Raw genomic sequence first — 20,230 nt, 5'->3', positions numbered from 1 at the left:
GCCAGTCAGAAAGTCAGTCTCCCCCATCCAGCAATGACTTACCCAGCTGATTATCTCCCCTTCAGCACTTTGTACCACTGCAAATTACCACGTTCACCATCCTAACAAGCAAGAGGAATGTACTCTCTAGGAGAATATAATGAGGTGTGGACTAATGACACCATAATAAGGAAAGCAGCCAAGGGAAAAAAAGCAAATGCAAACCATACCCAGAAATGCACACAGAACTATGGCAGTAGTTTAATTGTTTTCTGTCTGAAATTTCACGGTCCCAGCATTCACGCAGAAGGCAGCCTTAACGACCTTTTTGGTGAGCATACAGAATTTCAAATGTATGGATCCTGAAGCAACTTCCCCTTCATGCAAGTATCTGAATTTTCTGTTCATATTTCTGGGTAATTGTGCTACTTCTAGCGCCACTTGTAATTAATGGTCCAAACTTCCCCCATATGCAAAAGAACTCTGCTTAAATACTGTGGTGCAATGTTTCACAGACTTCAATAGAAACCCAAAAAAACAATGCAAAACCAAAATAAAAGTTACCCCTTAACACTTCCTTGGCTTAGATGTAAAGCATGGAAAACAAGAGAAGGAGAACTGCCAATTTCTACTAGCGTCATGATGAGCCCTGAAAGCCTGTCAGAGGAAAGAGGCTCAAACAGCCTGAGAAGGTAGAAGGCCCTTCAACAACAGCACCTTTTAAAAAAAATCTGTACACTTGAAATCCCAGAGTCTTCAGTGAAAACTCCGAGCCTGTTAAATAGCAGCAATTGCTTGGTGAAGGATTAAAGCAAACACCAAAGTCCAAGAAGTTTGCCTTTTCTCCTTGGCACTTTCAAAAACATCTAAATATTTGTGAAAGATGCACAATCTGACAAGTACTTGAGCAACTTCATCAGCATGTTGGAGATGAAAATGTCTCTTATCTTGAAGTGAAGGGAACATCATGAAGGGTAGGTAATTCATTAACAACAGTAAGTGATATAAAGCAGTAAAGTGCAGTGTGTTTTATTACAAACTGCAGCTATTACCTTTCTCCCTTTATAGGAGAAATGCAAATCCATCACTGGCCCACAAAGAAACAGTAAATTAAAGCAAAAATAGAAAGGGAACTAAACTCCAGTATTACTGCAAGTAGCTGTAGGGAAACCCAAAGGCTCAATCAGGATTAGTCCTGAACTTCTTTTACAAGTGTGTAAAAACATCAGAGATCCTTCTCTGAATAGTTAATGTTTTAAAAGACAGCATGAAACAGGAGAGGGGGAATCTTTAGATGTCCCCCCGACATGCCCAGAGCTGAGCCCTGCAGAGGCCTCCCACTGGGGAGGGAAACACAGAAGGGAACCATGCAGAGCTTGTAGACAGAATCACAGAATCGCTGAGGTTGGAAGGGACCTCTGGAGATCATCTAGTCCAACCCCCCTGCTCAAGCAGGGTCACCCAGAGCACATTGCACAGGATTGCATCCAGGCGCATTTTGAATATCTCCAGAGAAGGAGACTCCACAACCTCTCTGGGCAACCTGTGCCAGTGCGCTGTCACCCTCACAGTGAAAAAGTTTTTCCTCATGTTCAGATGGAAGCATCTGTGTTTCAGTTTGTGCCCGTTGCCTCGCGTCCTGTCACTCGGCACCACTGAAAAGAGTCTGGTCCCATCCTCTCGACACCCTCCCTTCAGATACTTGTACACGTTGATAAGATCTCCTCTCAGCCTTCTCTTCTCCAGGCTAAACAGGCCCAGCTCTCTCAGCCTTTCCTCATAAGAGAGATGCTCCAGTCCCCTAATCATCTTTGTAGCCCTACGCTGGACTTGCTCCAGTAGTGCCACATCCCTCTTGTACTGGGGAGCCCAGAACTGGACGCAGTACTCCAGATGTGGCCTCACCAGGGCTGAGTAGAGGGGGAGGATCACCTCCCTCGACCTGCTGGCAACACTCTTCCTCATGCACACCAGGATACCATTGGCCTTCTTGGCCACAAGGGCACATTGCTGCCTCATGCTTAACTTGGTGTCCACCAGCACTCCCAGGTCCTTCTCCGCAGAGCTGCTTTCCAGCAGGTCAACCCCCAACCTGTACTGCTGCATGGGGTTATTCTTCCCCAGGTGCAGGACCCTGCACTTCCCTTTGTTGAACTTCTTGAGGTTCCTCTCTGCCCACCTCTCCAGCCTGTCCAGGTCCCTCTGAATGGCAGCACAGCCCTCTGGTGTATCGGCCACTCCTCCCAGTTTTGTATCGTCAGCAAACTTGCTGAGGGTGCACTCTGTGCCTTCATCGAGGTCATTGATGAAGAAGTTGAACAAGACTGGACCCAGGACTGACCCCTGGGGGACACCGCTAGCTACAGGCCTCCAACTAGACTCTGTGCCACTGATCACAACTCTCTGAGCTCTGCCATTCAGCCAGTTCTCAATCCACCTCACTGTCCACTCATCTAACCCACACTTCCTGAGCTTGTCTATGAGGATGCTATGGGAGACAGTGTCGAAAGCCTTGCTGAAGTCAAGGTAGACAACATCCACTGCTCTCCCCTCATCTACCCAGCCAGTCATTCCATCACAGAAGGCTATCAGATTGGTTAGGCATGATTTCCCCTTGGTGAAGCCATGCTGACTACTCCTGATCACCTTCTTTTCCTCCACATGCTTGGAGATAGCCTCCAGGATGAGCTGCTCCATCACCTTTCCAGGGATGCAGGCGAGGCTGACTGGCCTGTAGTTCCCTGGGTCCTCCTTCTTGCCCTTTTTGAAGACTGCGGTGACATTGGCTTTCTTCCAGTCCTCAGGCACCTCTCCTGTCCTCCATGACCTTTCAAAGATGATGGAGAGTGGCTTAGCAATAATGTCCGCCAGCTCCCTCAGCACTCGTGGGTGCATCCCATCAGGGCCCATGGATTTGTGGGTGTCAAGTTTGCTTAAATGATCTCTAACCCGTTCCTCCTTGACCAAGGGAAAGTCTTCCTCTCTCCAGACTTTCTCTTTTGTCTCCAGGGTCTTGGATTCCTGAGGGAATCTTTACTGCCTTAGCAGTAAAGACTGAAGCAAAGAAGGCATTCAGTAATTCTGCCTTCTCTGCATCCTTCGTCACCAGGGCACCCACCCCATTCAGCAAAGGGCCCACATTTTCCCTAGTCTTCCTCTTGCTGCTGATGTATTTGAAGAAGCCCTTCTTGCTGTCCTTGACATCTCTCGCCAGATTTAATTCCAAACGGGCCTTAGCCTTCCTCGTCACATCCCTCCATACTCTGACAACGTTCCTATATTCCTCCCAAGTGGCCTGTCCCCCTTTCCACTTTCTGTATACTTCCTTCTTCTGGTTGAGTTTTGCCAGGAGCTCCTTGCTCATCCATGCAGGTCTCCTGCCTCCTTTGCTTGACTTCCTACTCATAGGGATGCACTGCTCTTGAGCCTTGAGGAAGTGATGTTTGAATATTAACCAGCTCTCTTGAACACCCCTTCCTTCTAGGGCCCTCACCCATGGGATTCCTCCAAGTAGGTCCCTGAAGAGGCCAAAGTTTGCTCTCCTGAAGTCCAGGGTTGCAATCCTACTTGGTGCCCTGCTGCCTCCTCGCAGGATCCTGAACTCCACCATCTCATGGTCACTGCAGCCAAGGCAGCCCCCGACCTTCACATCTTCCACCAGTCCTTCTTTGTTTGTTAGTACGAGGTCCAGCAGCACACCTCTCCTTGTTGGCTCCTCCACCACCTGTGTCAAGAAGTTGTCACCAATGCTCTGCAGGAACCTCCAGGACTGTTTGTGCCTAGCTGTGTTGTCTTTCCAGAAGATATCAGGGTGGTTGAAGTCCCCCATGAGAACCAGGGCCTGGGATCGTGAGGCTACTTCCAGCTGTCTGTAGAAGGCCTCATCGACTTCCTCATCCTGATCAGGTGGCCTGTAGTAAACACCCACAACAGTGTCACCCATGCTAGCCTGCCCTTTCATCCTTACCCATAAGCTCTCAACTCGCTCTTCATCCACCCCTGGCTACCCTAGAGATATTCATAGAAGGATTTCCAGCTAAAATCACTTTCTCAGCAAGGGATCCCCCATTTGCTTAGGCTTATCATAGATAATTGTAGTTTTGCCTTAAAAGACACTGAAAACCACCTGGCAAGGTCTTTTGGAACCCGGGTGTTCGCTTTCGGTACAAATTTCTCAAAAACAAGAACTTTATTTTAATCAACAGGGAAAAAAGCACAGAAGGAAAAGAGGTCTACAGCAGCTTCCATGCCTGTTTAATATCTGATATCTTCCTGTCTCCTTTTAATAAAGGCCAGACATTTGTGATTTCTTGTTGATACCTTGAGAATTGTTACAGATCCTAGTTTCCCAAAGCAACTCTAAAGAGTTCCTTCCTCAGTCTAATTTCAGCTCTTATTGGTAGGCCTCTTTCTTTCCTTGTTCAAACCAATTTTGTAGGCTGGCTGAAGGCAACGCAAAACCAAATCTCATAGTTCTGCCATTGCCCCTCATCAATGAGAAGGGAAAATAAGTGACTATTTTCAACCACTCTTTTCCACCTACTGGTTTTCCCAGCCATACCACCTGAGTCAATCCACAATGTAAATACCTCAATCTTAATCTCAGCAGTGGCATTTCTTAACTTTTTAGTCCTTTATTTCTGGTTACACTCCACACTTACCCTTCCTGGATTTTGCTCTTACCATTGCTACAAGATACAGTGGAAATAAACCTCCTGAGCATAGCTGCTGCTTGATTCTTCCCTGGCAAAACCTCCTTCTGTGTCAGAGAAAAAGCAAAATCCTTTTTATTTCTGCAGTGACACTAATAGGATTCACCTGCTCTGACTGTGCTGCCTTTATGGGGAGATATCTAGACCCTGCCAAGCTGTTATGATGGAGGACTCTTTGGGGCTTCTAAGCTCCCAACGTATGTTTCAATGAGATATTATTTCATGGTTATATTTACATTAGTATGTCTTAAGACACAAGAAAACTACCTGATCTCTCCTAGCTCATATCTATCAGAAAGAAATAAGTAATTAGTAAAGACTACTTTGTTTGTCCTCCAGACCACAGAAAAGACAGATATGATCTGCCACAACAGACTTTTCCACAGCCTGATGCAGATGGAAACTGTCTGTTAGCAGCCAGACTTAAGTCAGCAGATCCCCTCCTTCACAAAAAATGGGAGCTATCCCAGCTATCCTGCAGAAGGTTTCTTTCCAGCACACCCTGATCCAGAAGAGCAGCAGGGGCTGGAAATTAGCAGTGAAAGACACTTGGTAAGAAATGGGAAAAAAGAAAAAGAAAAACCTCCAACTGTCCTCTGCAAGGATCTTGCATAGCTGAATGGAAAGACTCCTGTATACACCTTTAACCACTAATAAATCTCAGCCCAGCCCAAATCCAGGCAGCTTTTGGCTGCCAGCCCCCTTTCCATGCTCTCTAGAGGGAAATCACAAAGCACAACGGGACTCAGCACTGCCTTGGAGAACCCTGTGCCAGCAGGGAGCTTCCTGTGCACTGCAGCTCCTCCCTTCCCAGGGGCACGGAAACAATGCTGATCAGGGAGGAGGGCAGGAGGAGAAGAAAAGCCTTCTGGGTTATGGAAGATTACCATGCGTTACAGGGAGCAAATGACTCGATATTTCTGATAACATGTTAGCATAAGTGGCACCTGGATGGGTTAAAAAAAAAAAAAAATCAATCACATGGCAAGATGCTGCTCAAAATGCAGACAGCCTCAGAAAGCGCCTTTCCAAAGTCACTGATACTAGGATGGGGGGAAAACACAACCTTCATGTACTGGGGGGAAGGCGAAGGAAAGAGTTCTGCTTCTTCACCCGTCACAGGCTTGGCTTACAACTAATGACAAAGCCGGGACTGAATGTGTTCCTTCAGGAAGACAACTCTAGAACAAGATCCTCAGCATGGGGAGAAGGAGGAAAAAGCAGAGGTGAGAGTATTATCTGTCACTTGGCAAAGCTAATATCTCTTTGTCAGGAGTCATCATCTGGTGGCTAGTTCTTTTGTTTTTCTCCAGTGCTGCCTCCATCTCTCAGGTACACAGAGACTAAGCAGGAAAGAGCGTTTGCTTGCATAGATCTGTTATTTCCTGTTACCACACAGCAAATGCAGCATTTTCATCTCTATGACAGGCAGAGGTGGAGCTCTCCATCCCTTTTAAATGTCAGTTCAAACCATAATTGTTCCCTTTCAAAATTTGTTAAAAGCAGGGGAAAATGTCAAGGTTTGGTCCATAATAATATATCCAACCTCTTCTTAAATCAGCACCTTTTAGGTAATTTTAGCTAGATAATACCAACTCTAAACTTCAGGATCAACTATACAAAATATAAAGGGCTGACAGCTTCCAGGGTTAAATGTCTATAGAATTGAATTTAAGAAGCTCCTACAGAAGAGCCTGTATCCCACTATCAATCTCGTGGCTGCCACAAATTGCCAACTTTATCAGAAGCCAACTTTTCCTTTTGAACCTTCTCCAAAACACAAGTCCTATTGCGCTCTCTGATTCCCTCAACTGACTCTTCTTAATTGTAAAGCTTGTATTTTTCAGGACTTCATGGCATTCTTCTGGAAAAGATTCTCACTTACTACAGACACAGGAATTTCTTGCTAAAATACTTGTCTAATCTCTTACCTCTCTTTGTGCCGATCTTGGCTTATGTCAGCACACCCTCTTCATTCAGACCATTTTCTTATACCCACTTTGGCAATATTCCTACTTTCTCTGCACATCTTCATTCTACCAAATGAAACCTACCTTCTAATTCCCAGATTTTAAAAGTCTATCAAGATATCAACTCTACCTCCAAATCACTTGATTGTATCAGCCTAATACCATTAAATATCAGTAGTATCATTAGATTTTGAAACAGAATTCCTTCTAATATTCTTCCATACAGTCTCATTACTTATATATCATCCATATGTCTCAGTAATACAACTCTTTATCCAGTTTCAGATCACTCTGAAATTCTCTTTTCCCCAATGTCCACAGACTAGACAGTGTGCTGAAAACCCCACCTAACAGCTGGTAATGTCTCTCTCTTTATGCTTCCCAGCAATTGTTACTGAACTTGGATTGAAAACTTTGTGGTGGGAAGTCTTTTTTTTGAGGGGTGCAGGTAGATGGATGTTCTGTACAGCTCTGTCTGCACAGCACTGGCTACATGAGGAATTTTGCTGGCAGACTCAATGACGTAATATGTGAATCTATATTTAGAAAACCAGACATTATTTAAAATAAAGGTACTTAAATGCTCTTGTACTCCTGGCTCAGTGGTACAGCTTATACTCTTCTAAGCTCTGAACCTACCTGAAGACATCTGCTTTTCCAGAACTTTCAAGAAAAGACTGATGAGATCTGTCAAGTTATGGGAGTCTGGAATTCTGTGAGAAAACAGTAGATGAAGCACCCAGAATGGAAAGATGACCATATTTGCCCTAAAAAGCTAGGGAAGAAACAAAATTAGTGCAATACCCTAAGTATATTTTTTTCATAGGCTAGAATACAAACGCAAGTCCTTTCCCAGTACACAGAGCAAGAGAATTTGTTGCTCTCCAGAAGCTGCTCTGCATGGGCAGCGCTCAGTGCCCACGCAGATGCCTATGGCATGCATATGCAGTTCCAACGGAGGGCAGCACGAATGCTACACTTCCCTAGCTGCCTTCCTCCCATACATCTGCCTCACTGATGGCAAGCAGCCAAGAGACAGCTTGTCTGAGCACGCTTGATGTCGTACACAAAGTCACCAAGAGCCATAGTAAGCTACCGGCATCTGGGGGCAGGCCTCACATTTTACTAGAGGATACTCTCTATGAATCCTGTCCTGAGAAAAGCCTCAGAGGCTTTTCAGAAGATAGCCTTGAAACACCCAAAGAGTTTTGCATGGGCAGATGGAAAGTCTTAGCCTTTCCATCTGTGGACTCAAGGCTTAGCAGATAAATCTATGATCAGTCACTACCTCAGTGCACTCTACTGCCTACTGTGTCAAACATTTCATAACCACTTATTTCAGTGGGAATACTGCTGGCTGCCTAATATTTTAAGCAGATCAATTAAGACTATATTAAAGCATATTTGGCAAGTGCTTGAGTTACATTCAATAACAATTGCTCTATTCTGAAAAGTGATAGAGTAAAAATAGCATCTTCTTACTCATCTGTCCTGTTTTATGTGCATCACAGTCATGTGCTAACTTTTGCTCTTTAGAGACAAAAAGCAGACAGGGGAGCCATCCATCCAACCTCTAACAATCCTTAGAAAACTTTCAAATGTTAAACACTTGCAAACAAGCTTCATTTTGTATACTCATACCACAGACTTTGTTGTACAATGCTAGGAGATAAGTCCATACAATTCACCTGGTACTCCCATCATCAAAATGCCACTTAGTTGGGAAAGAGAGAAGTTAGTCAATACATCCAGAACTTTAACAACTCAGGTCAGATATAGCAAGGACCCTATACAAAGGATTCAAGTCTTTTCAGTCATCTTGAATCTACATGAAGCTCAAAGATTTATCAAGTCTTTCTAGGAAAGGAGATCATGCAAGACCTTTAGGCAGCAGGTCTCACCGTACCTGTCCCTTCCATCTTTGCCTAGTTCTTTGTCAAAGGCCAGTGAAATCTCCAACCATGCAAAATTCTGCAGTCAGCTTGTTCAATTAGGCTTCTACAAGCTTCCACGTGCTGCATTTCAAAACTGAGTGGTCAAAGAGCATCCCTAGGGCTTTTTGCTTGACAGCATTTACAGTCTGCTTTAGCTGGTTTGATCAAATTCAGGGAGACATTCGCACAGAGATCTAGTTCCAAACTGAGATGGCTGCTGACATCAAATAAGCAAGAGATATCCATATCAAAAAGCCCTTCCCAAACTTTCAGAAGTTTGTAATTCATTGGTAATTTTGAATATCTCTAGAAAACATGAAATTATTTCAAGATTACATCTGACCTAAGTGGTTGTTACCACCTCTACAATACTAAAAAACAGGATTAAAAACAAAAGCTAGAGATCTTAACAAGTACCATCAGGTTTAGGATTATTTTGACTACTTTGTCTGGCAGAAAGCTATTCACAGGAATGAAGAAATACAATGCTTTTGAATAACCTGTCTGCCTCATCAGCCAGTTTCTAGTTCTGAGAGACTGGCTGGCTTCTGCCTATAGGAATTACTTCTACAGATAGTCTGATCTCCAGCTCATGTAAATCAGCATAGTTCCACTGACCTGCCATTTTGGACCAGCTGGACCTGTAGACAAAGCTCCGTAGGAATCCTACCTGCTGCTTCTGTTGCCACCTGGTAAATACTGCTGGAATGCTGGCAACATGCTGAGGAAGTAACTTCAAGATTTTGCCTCTCTCTGTTTCTTGAATCTGCCAATCTAATGGCCAGGAAATTAGTAGCATTCGCACAGCCAAGCAGCCCCACATCAGGCATGATATTTTTTACTTCAGTATAGATAACATGTGGACATACTATCAGAAACTTCCTCTAAGGCTGAAGTCCTGAAGTACTTTGTCAAAATAGTATGTGTGTCTAGCTGTCTGCTTCTGTTAGTCAGCATCAAAAAACAGCATCAAGCAGTTATAAATAGGCTGTGCCAAAAGCTTTGCCTTGCAAAGTACTGCTATTGATGAGCTGCACCAATAGGTCTGAGTTTAAAGCTCAGGCAGACATGGACAGCAAGGCTTGGCACACACAGCAGCACACAGCTGTACCCCTCAGATCCTTCCACAGAGCTGCTCATTTTCCAGACTCTATCAGGACTATTAATCATATACCAGATTAATCAGTTTAACAAATGATAAATTCTTACAACATATAAAGTTTACCATCAAGTGTTTGTCCAAGCAGTGGAATATGCCCTCCATCTTTGGGGAGCTGGAGATATACTGAAGGGCAAGAGAAAAGATGGCTCTGCAGGAAGGAAGCAGACATTGAACTGGGTCAAGGAGGGCAGGTGTAAGAAGAGGATATAGGCAGAAAGGGATGAAATGTCACAGAAAGGCTGTTCATTTTAGTTTGTAGCTATAGGTTTAGGGGCTTTAACCCTTTTTTGCCTTCTGAATTATCATCTGCAAAGTTTAAAGTAACCGCACTCCTGATGCCAGCCAGCTCTGAACATCTCTAGCTGGCAACAACTGGGCAGTTACCCCTACAGTACCACGCCAATTACTACTGCACCCCATTCACTCTTGCAGAAGAAACACTCTTTTTTGAATAATCCAAAAGCAAAGAAGGTGCCCATAACTAAAGCCAAAGGTTAACACAAAAAAGGAAACAGGATTAGACAATCCACTACACTCCACATGCATCTCCTTACACTCACCTCAGCTATAAGAGGTAGCTAATGTAGTAGTGAGACTTGTATAGCATCATCAGGACTATATCAGGAAATAAGAATGAGTAACTCAGCAGTTTCAACCTTAATCGAATTGAACAGAAAAGATTCCTAATTCTGCTGAAGCCCATACAAATCCTAAGTGTTGAGAGAGATGAAATACTCCCTACTACTCTACAGAACAATAAGCCCAAAATAAGAGATCATCATCTTATTTAGGTTTCCTTTGCCTTTAAGGCCCTCATCCTACAGGCATTTTATGTATTTAAGTTTACTAAGTTAAGAGATTTACTCATGCATTTTAGACAATTTTTCTACTGAAAACTACTTGTTCATTTTATGTATGGTAATATCCACTTTCTATCACTTTCATTTCATAGACGTCAGCAAACACTCTAAACCTAAGGCGCTGTTACACCTCAGGAGACAGGCTGCACATTATCACTACGCTAGATAGACCTCGGAGCTTCACCAATGCAAGTTCTGCCTTTTGCAACAGCAACAGAACTGTGTGGTTAAAAGCAGAGAAAATGACTGGACAGTCAAATTATTTCTGAAGAATTTTCTCCTTCCATTTTAATAAATGTACAGTGGATACAAGCAGCTCCTGAACTGACACTGGCAACAGGAAAACTCATTGAGAAACAGCCCAATTTTGTGAATAAGTACAGCAAGGCGACACAAATCCTGCACAGATATAGGGGAAGAGGAGAATGATGGTGAAGAAGGGAATAGTGAGGTATGCAGTTAGCTCAGGGCAGAATGGATCTTACTGAACACAGTAATAAAGGACAATAAGCTATACGCATCACTTGTATACAGGAACACAATTTGAACAATGGATCACAGTACGGAAAGGTTGGTAATTAATTTTGTAAACTAATTTTATCCTTTGTTAATTAGAAGGCTTGTGCCAGCATTTACTAAGCTTCTCCTGAAAAGTAAAGCGAGTCTTCAGGATTTCAAAGATGTTTGTGAGATGTACAGATTGGAGTCAGAGAGAGTGCTACAGGAGATAAGATGGAAATGCATAAAAAATACAAAAATCACTAGGTAGATAGAGAGGGAGACACCTAAATTAGTGCTCTCATTGAAAGAAAAGTACCCACCATACCTCACAGTTGTCAGTAACCAACTGCCTTATACAAATGCCTGGTCAAATATTACTGTTTCTTGCCCACCGAGAATTTCCCAGTGAACATGTGGATGCCTGGAAAGTTGGTGGTATTACAGCACAGAGGAAGGAGACAGAAAAGATGAAGAACACAACTAGGTAAGAAACAAGGCTTCATTAGTTCCACTGTTCCTGAAACAAATTTGTCTCACCTGCAATCACCTAATAAGCTCCTTCTAAATATTGCTCCTCAGGAGATTAGCTAGTCACATTTCACCACAACTTATATTTCTAAGAATGCTTCATCTCCAGTCCTAATTGCACTATTATTCAATTCTATAATCAGCAAGCGTTACATCAGAAACCTTTTCTGAACGCTAGGGAGCCTATCTGGCATACAACACAGGTATCAGACACACACAAGTGAGTCTTTTCATTACTGCATCGGTTGCAGTAGAGGCTCACTGTCCCAAACATGCATCACAAACCTCTGCCTTTGCCCTACTGTACTTCATAAAAGCAAATGTCTACTGAACATATGGAGCATAAATGGCTGCAGTTCAGCTGTGAATTCAGGCTTTATTTGTCATCCCATGTATGATGCACAAAGTCATCAAAATGCAAAGGAAAAATATAGTTATACACTCTCACTAGCATAACTATTTTGTGATCTGGCAGTTGACTTCTGTTTTCAGTTCTGGCTTTTTCTCATCTTCCTAAAAGTCACCTCCTTTATCATTCCTTGAGGCTACCCCTTTCCTTAAATATTTAATGAAAGGGGCTGGAAATGTCTTCTTCCCTTTCCCCAGCAAAATTCTTCACCTCCTACTGCTTATTCATACCACTGGATCCTACTCACTCCCATAACCCAGCTGATTCTTGTAGCAACAAACAGTTGGCTGAGAACATGCAATTATTTTGCTGGAGGAAAATACAGGAGAAAGCTTCTATTTACACACATTACAATTCTTCTTTCTTCATGTTTCTGAAACAGCATTATTAAAAGTCTGCTTCTTGCTTTTACTAGGTTATTTGCAGAGAAGCACTCCCAACTCAACTAAAATCCCCTCTAGCCAAAAAAAAAAAAAAAGCAGAGGAGAGCAAATGAGCAGCAGAACTAATGATCTGAAGGCTCAGCTGAGGAGTATGAGCTAACCAGGTTCCAGGTTATATAGAGATGGATAAGACTGCACTAAAGAGAGGCTACAGTCCATCCCAAATGTCTTCCTGAAGCCCTCTTCCTATCCAGTCAGGTACTCTTCGTAAGGTTTTAGATCACGTAATTGAACACGGAGTTCACTTCAGCCCACATTCAGTCCGCTGCCCACCTGCTTGCTGCTGGCCTCACCCAGTAGTAGCAAACATTAGGGTGAATTCTTGCTCTCAGAGCAGAGCAATGCACCTGCTATTCAATGCTCCTCCCATGGGGAACTGGCATTCTCCTGGTGACATTTCTACAGCTGCAGCCTAACACCAGACCTGCCCTCCCCTCCCTCTACCTTCTCCTGTGCCCTAATCCCATTGATCTGATATAGCTGATGTTACCCTGTTGCACAGCTGTATCAGTTCGTATGCATCTCTCTTTCCATTACATATCTCATATATCACTACTCTAGCTGTAAAAGTTTTTATAGTTCAGTGCTCAAGTCCCCATCCCCTTTCTGTTTATCTGGTTTGTTCTGACCAAATTCTGCTCTCACTTACTTGATGCAAATCTAGAATAGCTCTACTTCATTGATGAGTGAAGCTGTCCTGGATGTACACAAGATGAACTAAATTCTGTCATAAAAATGATCAGGTTTGGTCAGACTAAAAGTACAGTTAGCCCAGTAAGTCATTGCTTAAGGAAACAATGTGAGAGCAGGGCATACATCAACTGATCTTTCCTAGGCAAACTAGGAATGTCCCCAAGCTTGAAGGCTGCAGCTAGGCAATTATGTGTTGTATGAAAAACTTCTTTATTTTAAGCACACAACCCTACAACTTCATTGTTGTGCTTTGTGAACTAGTTCCTTCTTCACCTTCTCCAAAGCGTTTTTCAATGTCTAATGCTTCTCTTCTTGGTCATCTCTTTTCTAAGCTGAAGAACCAGAATCTTCCTGATCTCTCTCTTAGATAATATTCCACATCCCTGATCAGCTCATTGCCTTCTTCTGTACTCTTTCCAGTCCTATAATGTCTTTTTTGGGATGTGGCAAGCAAAACTGCATGAAGCATTCAAAATACGAGAGCACTATGGAATAATATAGAGACAAAGAAGTTTCTTGCTTTGTTCTGAAAACTGTTCCTCATAGTTCCTGAAATTCTATTTGCTATTTTGATTACCACCAACGAGACAGTTTCAAAAGACTGCAAAATGACTCTACTTTCTGGCCTGGGACTGTTCAGCCTGGAGAAGAGAAGACACAGGGGGGGATCTTAGCAATGTGTATAAATAAGCAGAGGGGGAAGAGTAAAGATGGAACCAGACTCTTCTCAGTGGTGCCCAGTGACAGGACAAGAGGCAATGGGCACAAACTGAAACACAGAAAACTCCAGCTGAACACAACAAAACATTTCTTTATGTGAGAGCAGATCAAACACTGGAACAGTGCACTGCTTAGTGCACCAAGCAATATTCCTCCAACAGCTCTGCCTCTGCAAACTAGCTGTAGTACTTCCAGAGTCCCAAGGGCAGGACCATAGCTCATGGTGCTACCCAGATGCCTAAGTCTGCACCCACTAGCAAGCCTTCAGAAGATTTCTTGGACAGAATCCTCTCCAGGGTTATGAGCTGAACAGCCTGCACCGATCTGCAACTCTAACACTTACTTACCACTTAGCTACAGTGCCTTTGAGTTTCTCACTGCTGCTCTCCTATGATATCCCCTGTGATACAGTAATGCTCAGAAGCACAAAAGGCAGACATCTGAACAGCCTGCCCTGGCCTCATGAATTGAGCTGTCAACAAGAAGAACAAAACTACACAACCTCCTTGGATGCTACCTACCATGCTGGGACCTTTCAAAAAAGTCTCAAGAAGGATGGGGAAAATGACCATATAACCAGCAGTCACATCCACCTGCCACTCAGCCTAGATGCATCCAAAGAGACTTCAGTGTAGCGAAATTCTTCGTAGCCACAGCTTAATTTGGGGGTATCTGGTTGCCAGAATGGAATGCACCTCCTGAACTTCAGCTCACAGACTCCCTATACAATGCCTGAGAGAGCGGGGTACCTAACCAAAATAAGAATTTGCAGTCCAAGACAGACTCCCAGACTTACATAGCTACATTATTCCTTTGGGTATAGCTGAGAGATAGCTAACTTTTACAGATAGATGCAATGCGATGGATGGAGCTGACTTTTTTAAAGGTAGTAACCGAGATGGGAGAACTCTAAGAAGTGGTTCAAGGCAGAGGAGCACACTCTACCACCAAGCTGTATGCACACTGGGGAGGGGGCATGAAGGCAAGCGCCACCTTCTGAACTTAGGCTGTTTCTGAGCAAGAAAGAAGGGACAAGATGCTGTAGCCCAACATGAAGACTGCCAGACAGAAGGGGATGGGAAGAGACCTATGTACCAATACCCATAACAGCTTAATGCATTTTTGCAGTAAACTGTCACTAAATAATACAGAGAAACAGTATTGTGATCAAAGGCAAAGGAATTCAAGTCTTCCCCCTCCCTGCCCTCTGTGTGCCTCCACCACTGGTCCTATCAGTCTCCTCTGCTACAATCTGAGGTGACAGTTTCAACTGGAAAGGTAGACTTATCTCAGCCCTGCCTCCAGCTGGCAGTTCTTTGTGTCCCTCAAGCTAAGGAGTGGTTGGGAACTATTAAAGAAAACATGAGAAATGATGCAAACACATGCTATTTTTGAATGACAGGATTTGTGACTTCTTTGCTCCACAGGCAATTAGGTGTGCTGAAAACACATCTATTAGATCAAATTCCCTGGAAACTTAAGTGCAGAGACATCTAGTCTGAGCCTGGAGTGGGTATAGAAATAAGGCAAGGTTGAATATCTGAATACTTGTCAAGATTGTTGTAATTCTGGGCACACCCTGGAAGAGCATAACAGGTACCTACACTGAAACCAACATCAAAGTTGTTCTTTTGATGGTCCTAAACTCACTTTAACATCCTTGGCAGAATTGGCATAGTAAGCTTATGAGCTCACAGTATCTCAGATCTCTGGGGAAATACATGGCAACATTCAATATTGGTTGAAGTTTGCTAAGCACTGAAGGCTTTCCACCCAGGTACATCACGTGGCTGAAATTCACAGGACTGCTTTGACATAAGTTGCTTACAGGCAATAACTTCAGTCTTGCAGCAGTTAACCTCACCTTCACATCCCAGAAGACTCTAACCTCCTTTATGAGTCTCTACTCTCCTTCAGGGTTACTGAGGAGCAAGGCCAGAGCCATTCTGTCACCTTTAAGCCAGCAAGACACCACTTAGTGAAAAATATTCTCCAGCATACAGATCCAGAGTCTCAATAGCACCAAATCACTAAACAAGGGCCACAAGACAGTAGAGAACTAACTTTTCATCAACCTTCAGGAGGAGACTAGCAATTAATATATTTATATACTTTCCAAAGCTTATACACAAGAAGAGAGGTGGCAGACCAAACTTACTAAGAAACCACTCCATGATATAATTGGCTTTTTTTTTTTTTTTGCTCGGGAATCTCAAGGGTACCACAGGTCAGAGCTGCAGGGGATCTGACAGAACTGTGTGGGATTACCTGAATGCATACGTTATCTGGTTGGTGCTGTCAGTCTCTTGCGCTTTCCTATGCAATAAACATGGGGAAAATATCACCCATCTCTCTCCTCCTTTACCTCCACTGCACAAGAGCTAGAAGAAAAATATTTTTGAGAACACTATAGCAAAGATCAAAAGCCTTTTTCTACTGACTCTGACCTAGTTCTTTCATTCTCACTAGAAGGAAAAAAAAAAACACTTAAAGGAACATTGTCAAAACTGTCAGGTCTAAAAATAGACCTGCCTTGGCAGTGCTCCCATCTAAATGGGCTCATATTAAGGAGTGCAAAGGGCTCGTCAGGCAACGGATGTTGGCTTCAGCCAGGAACTCCCATGCTCCAGGATCTGTGGTTCCCTCGTGCCCCAGGTACCCCTCCAGGCACCAGTCAAATCCCAGACCCAGCCACTTGTGAGTTTGCATAAAAAGCCGGTTGGCCCAGCCATCCGAAAGCCTTGTGACACTCCATAGAAAAGGGCTGAAGGCCCACGGAGCCCACCCTAGCCAGGCTCCCAGCTGAGTACCGCAGAGACTGGAAGGCCAGACAACCTCAGCTTTAGCCAGACTTTTCTAGGCTTTCCACATTTCCAAGCTCCCTGATCTGACATACAGCAGGGTATGCTCTCAAGATCCCAAACACAAAACCAGGAAAATATTTTTCCAATGAAAACAAACAAAGCAAACAACTGAAAAAAGCAATCTGTGTTTCATAAATCTAAAACATTTTGAGATCAGCAAACTGGCGTTTTTCTACAAAACTATCACGTTAGAAAATTCCACGGCAACTCTACTTTTGCCTAGTTTTCGCAGAGCACGACCCACACACTGTGGAGAATGGAGCAGTGAGGGACAAGCAACCTCTCAGCTTCCCAAACAGAAGCTGTAATGCCATGTGTTACCTGCCAAAAGGCACATTTCATGAAAAGAACACAGCCCACACCCATGACTCCAATACTGTGAAGAATGCGTTAAGATAAAAGCATGTTTTTAAGCACAGCCACACAAAGAATCATAGTCCCAACAGAAAATTATGGATAAGAACAGGCCTTATACGTGCATGCTCTACATTCACACAAAGTAGTCACAGCCACACAGCTACTTTTCCTGGAGAAGTAAGTAGTCATCCTGCTGGCTAGTGAGGGGAACAGAATTACACAGCAGTAAGCGGGCAAGAAATTCTTGGGAGAAAAACTAAAATGGGGGGAAAGAGGAAAATACAGACAAGAGGGCCTATTTTGAGACATTGTAACAGGGATGCTTCCTGGTGGAAGAACACAGAAAGAAAGGGTTGAAGAGGAAAAAGAAGCCCATATCCTCTGAGGGAGAAGCACTGCTTCCCAAAGGTTTAGCAAAGCTTTCTTTCATTAATATTTACAAAGCTTTTAGAGATTCTCAGATAGAAGACACTGCAGATATGACAGAAATTATTACAGACCCGAAAGAATCTAGCAAACAGACTGAGAAGGACTTCAAGCGAATAAAGGCAGCACACTAAAATAGGGGTTGCTGCTGGCATGCGAACCATCTGGTGCATGGCAGTCCATTTCATTTACTTTCCCACTACCAGGCATGCACGCCCTGTTCACGTTGCTCAGTCTTTTTCCACAGAAAAAGCAGCACTCTTTTTTCAGGACCACTAGCTTCTTTCTTTGTATCATTACAGTCTTCTAAATGCTATTCAATAAAGTGGCCTGTGCATAAGGAAACTGCTGGACTCATGGAAAGGCTTAAGGTTAGGGATGGACTTTGGATGTACACAGACATCTTTTAAGAAATAACTAGTGGTTTTATTTACCCTGACTTGAGTTTGCCTATGAAGTTAGTTTTCAGTGGTGCTGAGCTGTCCACCGGCTTCAGTATCCACAGTTTTAGCTGGACACTCAAATGTGCAGCTCACCTTTGGGTACCCAGCAAAACACAACTCCAGCATGATTTTCAGTGGTCTCGGGTAGAACTATAGATCTCACCACTTCTGAGAAACAAAGCTCAAGGCTGTCTCAAGATGAGCGCTCCAAAAAAAAAAGAAGAAAAAAAAAAAAAGAAAAATCCCAAATTAAGCACAGGAGGACAAGGACAGATGGCTTGCTTCTGCACCGTGGGCTTCTGAAGCTTTCCCGAGGCCACAGAAGAAAGCAATAGGGGACCCAGGAACCCTCAACGCCTCGTGCTGAAGCACTGGAAGAGCGAGTGAACTTCAGAGGCCGACAGCAGGAAGGAAAGGGGGATCTGCCTTCTCCCGCACACGTAGCCTCGTATCTTGTTCAACTCCCCAGTGCCCCACAGAGAGGCAACACACATGCAACGCCAGCCCGGCGCACGAGCCCGGTGCTGCCGCCGGCCCTCGCCCAGCGACCGCCGCCACCGCCGCCGCCACCGGCCCGTCCAGGGGCGCTGGGCGCCTCGCGGGCCCGGCCGCCGGGCTTCGGCGTCCCCCGGGGGCGGAGGGCAGCCCGAGCCCCTCGGCGGAGGAGCCTCGCGCCTCGGCGGCGCCGGGGACCACGAGGGCCCGGCGGCGGCGGCGGCGGGGCGCCCGGAGGGAGGCGGCGCGGCACCTCCGGGAAGTTGCCGGACTGACGCCTGCGGCTGCCGCAGGGCAGCGCGGGCAGCCGCGGGCCTCCGCCGCGCCCGGCGCCACCTGGCCCGGGGCAGGCGGGGCGCCGGGGGGGAGAGGGGCGGCCGGGCCGGGCCGGGCCGGGCGCCCCGCGGGCGAGGCCGGCACCGCCTCCTCCGGCGCCGGCGGCGGGCGCGGCCCCCCCTCGCCGGGCCGGGCCGGGCCGGCCCCGCCGCGGCGCAGGTGAGTGCCCGAGGGAGGAGACAGGGGAGGGACCCCGGGGGCGGCGGGCAGGGGACGTGGAGCCCTTACCTTCCACCGCCATCCTCCTAGCGGCGCATAGCGCGCCGGCCGCCGCCGCCGCCCCGGCCCCGGCCGCGCTGCCCCGGCCGCCCCCCCGGCCGCGCGCTCGCTCCGCTCATCTGCAGCCGCGGCGAGCAACCTGCAGCGCTCCCGCTGACAGCCGGGCGGGGCCGCGCCCCGCGGCACCCTGGGAAATGTAGTCCCGGCCGCACCGGCCCGGCGTCGTCACTCCCGGCCCGCGCCGGCCCAGGCCGGTCCGCACCGGCCCGCGCGGGCGCGGCCATGAGTAATAAGCGCACCTGCTCCCAGCCGCCCGCCCTGGTATCTTCGGGCTTGGCCTGGGAAATCCATAGTCGAGGCAACAGCGGAAAGCGCCACACCTGGGCCTGGCCCAGCTCCGGGCGAGCGGAGGGCGAAGCTGCCGCTGGTCCCCAGGGAGCAGGGCCAGGCCGATGGCCTCCACGCCCGGGGAGCCACAGGGGGCAAGCGGGGATGGTTCCCCTCGCCAAAGCTGCCCCCCATGGTTCTCCTCGCCCCGCCGCCTCCCATGGTCCCTCTCACCAAAGCTGCCCCTCACGGTCCCCCTCGCCCAGCTGCTCTCCACAGTCCCCCTCGCCCAGCTGCCTCCCAGTTCGCTTCCAGCCAGGCGGCCCAGTTTCGCCGTGGGTGTGTGGCGTCCCTTGGCTCCGTCAGTGACCGGCGCCCTCGGTGCTGTGCTGTGGGCGCATCTTGCCCCTCTGCGGGGCCTCTTTCCCTCAGGGCCACCCTTGAAAACCTGTGGAGGACCTTGTGGTATCGCGCACCTCGTTCTGCTCTGACCAAAGCCTTTGTCCGATATTCTCACACTCACACAGTGGAAGAAGATTTTCCTGGGAGAAGGGAAAGTTGCACAGAAAAAGCATTGGGAACTTCCATTCGGCATCTCTGGGTACTGGAGCTCATGTGAGGGGCTCAGTCTTTCTCCATCTATCGTCGTTATTCTGTCCGACTCTGACAGGCCATATCTTCTTACAAATCCAAAAAATGAAGGAGATTAGGGAGACAGTAACTGAGCGTTGAGTTTACTTCAACAACTCCCAAATCCTATGCCAAACAACCTGTCACTCCTAAGATCTGTCCTGAAATGTTTGTTGTCTGAAAGAGTTTTGAGTTCTATCTTTTCTAGTTTCATTGCGACAT

At 46.0% G+C, this 20,230-nt stretch overlaps 1 protein-coding gene across 2 annotated transcripts in view; it reads right to left on the bottom strand.

Moving 5' to 3' along the window:
- SAMD12 (sterile alpha motif domain containing 12) overlaps positions 1–19,097 on the bottom strand; it is a 169,387-nt gene extending 150,290 nt beyond the window's left edge. For both annotated transcript variants that reach the window (XM_067292277.1, XM_067292278.1), the window contains exon 1: positions 19,061–19,097. In XM_067292277.1, the coding sequence (XP_067148378.1) occupies positions 19,061–19,073 (13 nt within the window). In that variant the 5' untranslated portion in view covers positions 19,074–19,097. The remainder of the gene's footprint in view (positions 1–19,060) is intronic.
- Positions 19,098–20,230: the final 1,133 nt, after the last annotated feature.

This window comes from Apteryx mantelli, chromosome 2 (genome assembly GCF_036417845.1).
Source record: "Apteryx mantelli isolate bAptMan1 chromosome 2, bAptMan1.hap1, whole genome shotgun sequence".
Lineage (NCBI taxonomy): Eukaryota > Metazoa > Chordata > Aves > Apterygiformes > Apterygidae > Apteryx > Apteryx mantelli.
This window is presented reverse-complemented; position numbering and strand designations above follow the sequence as displayed.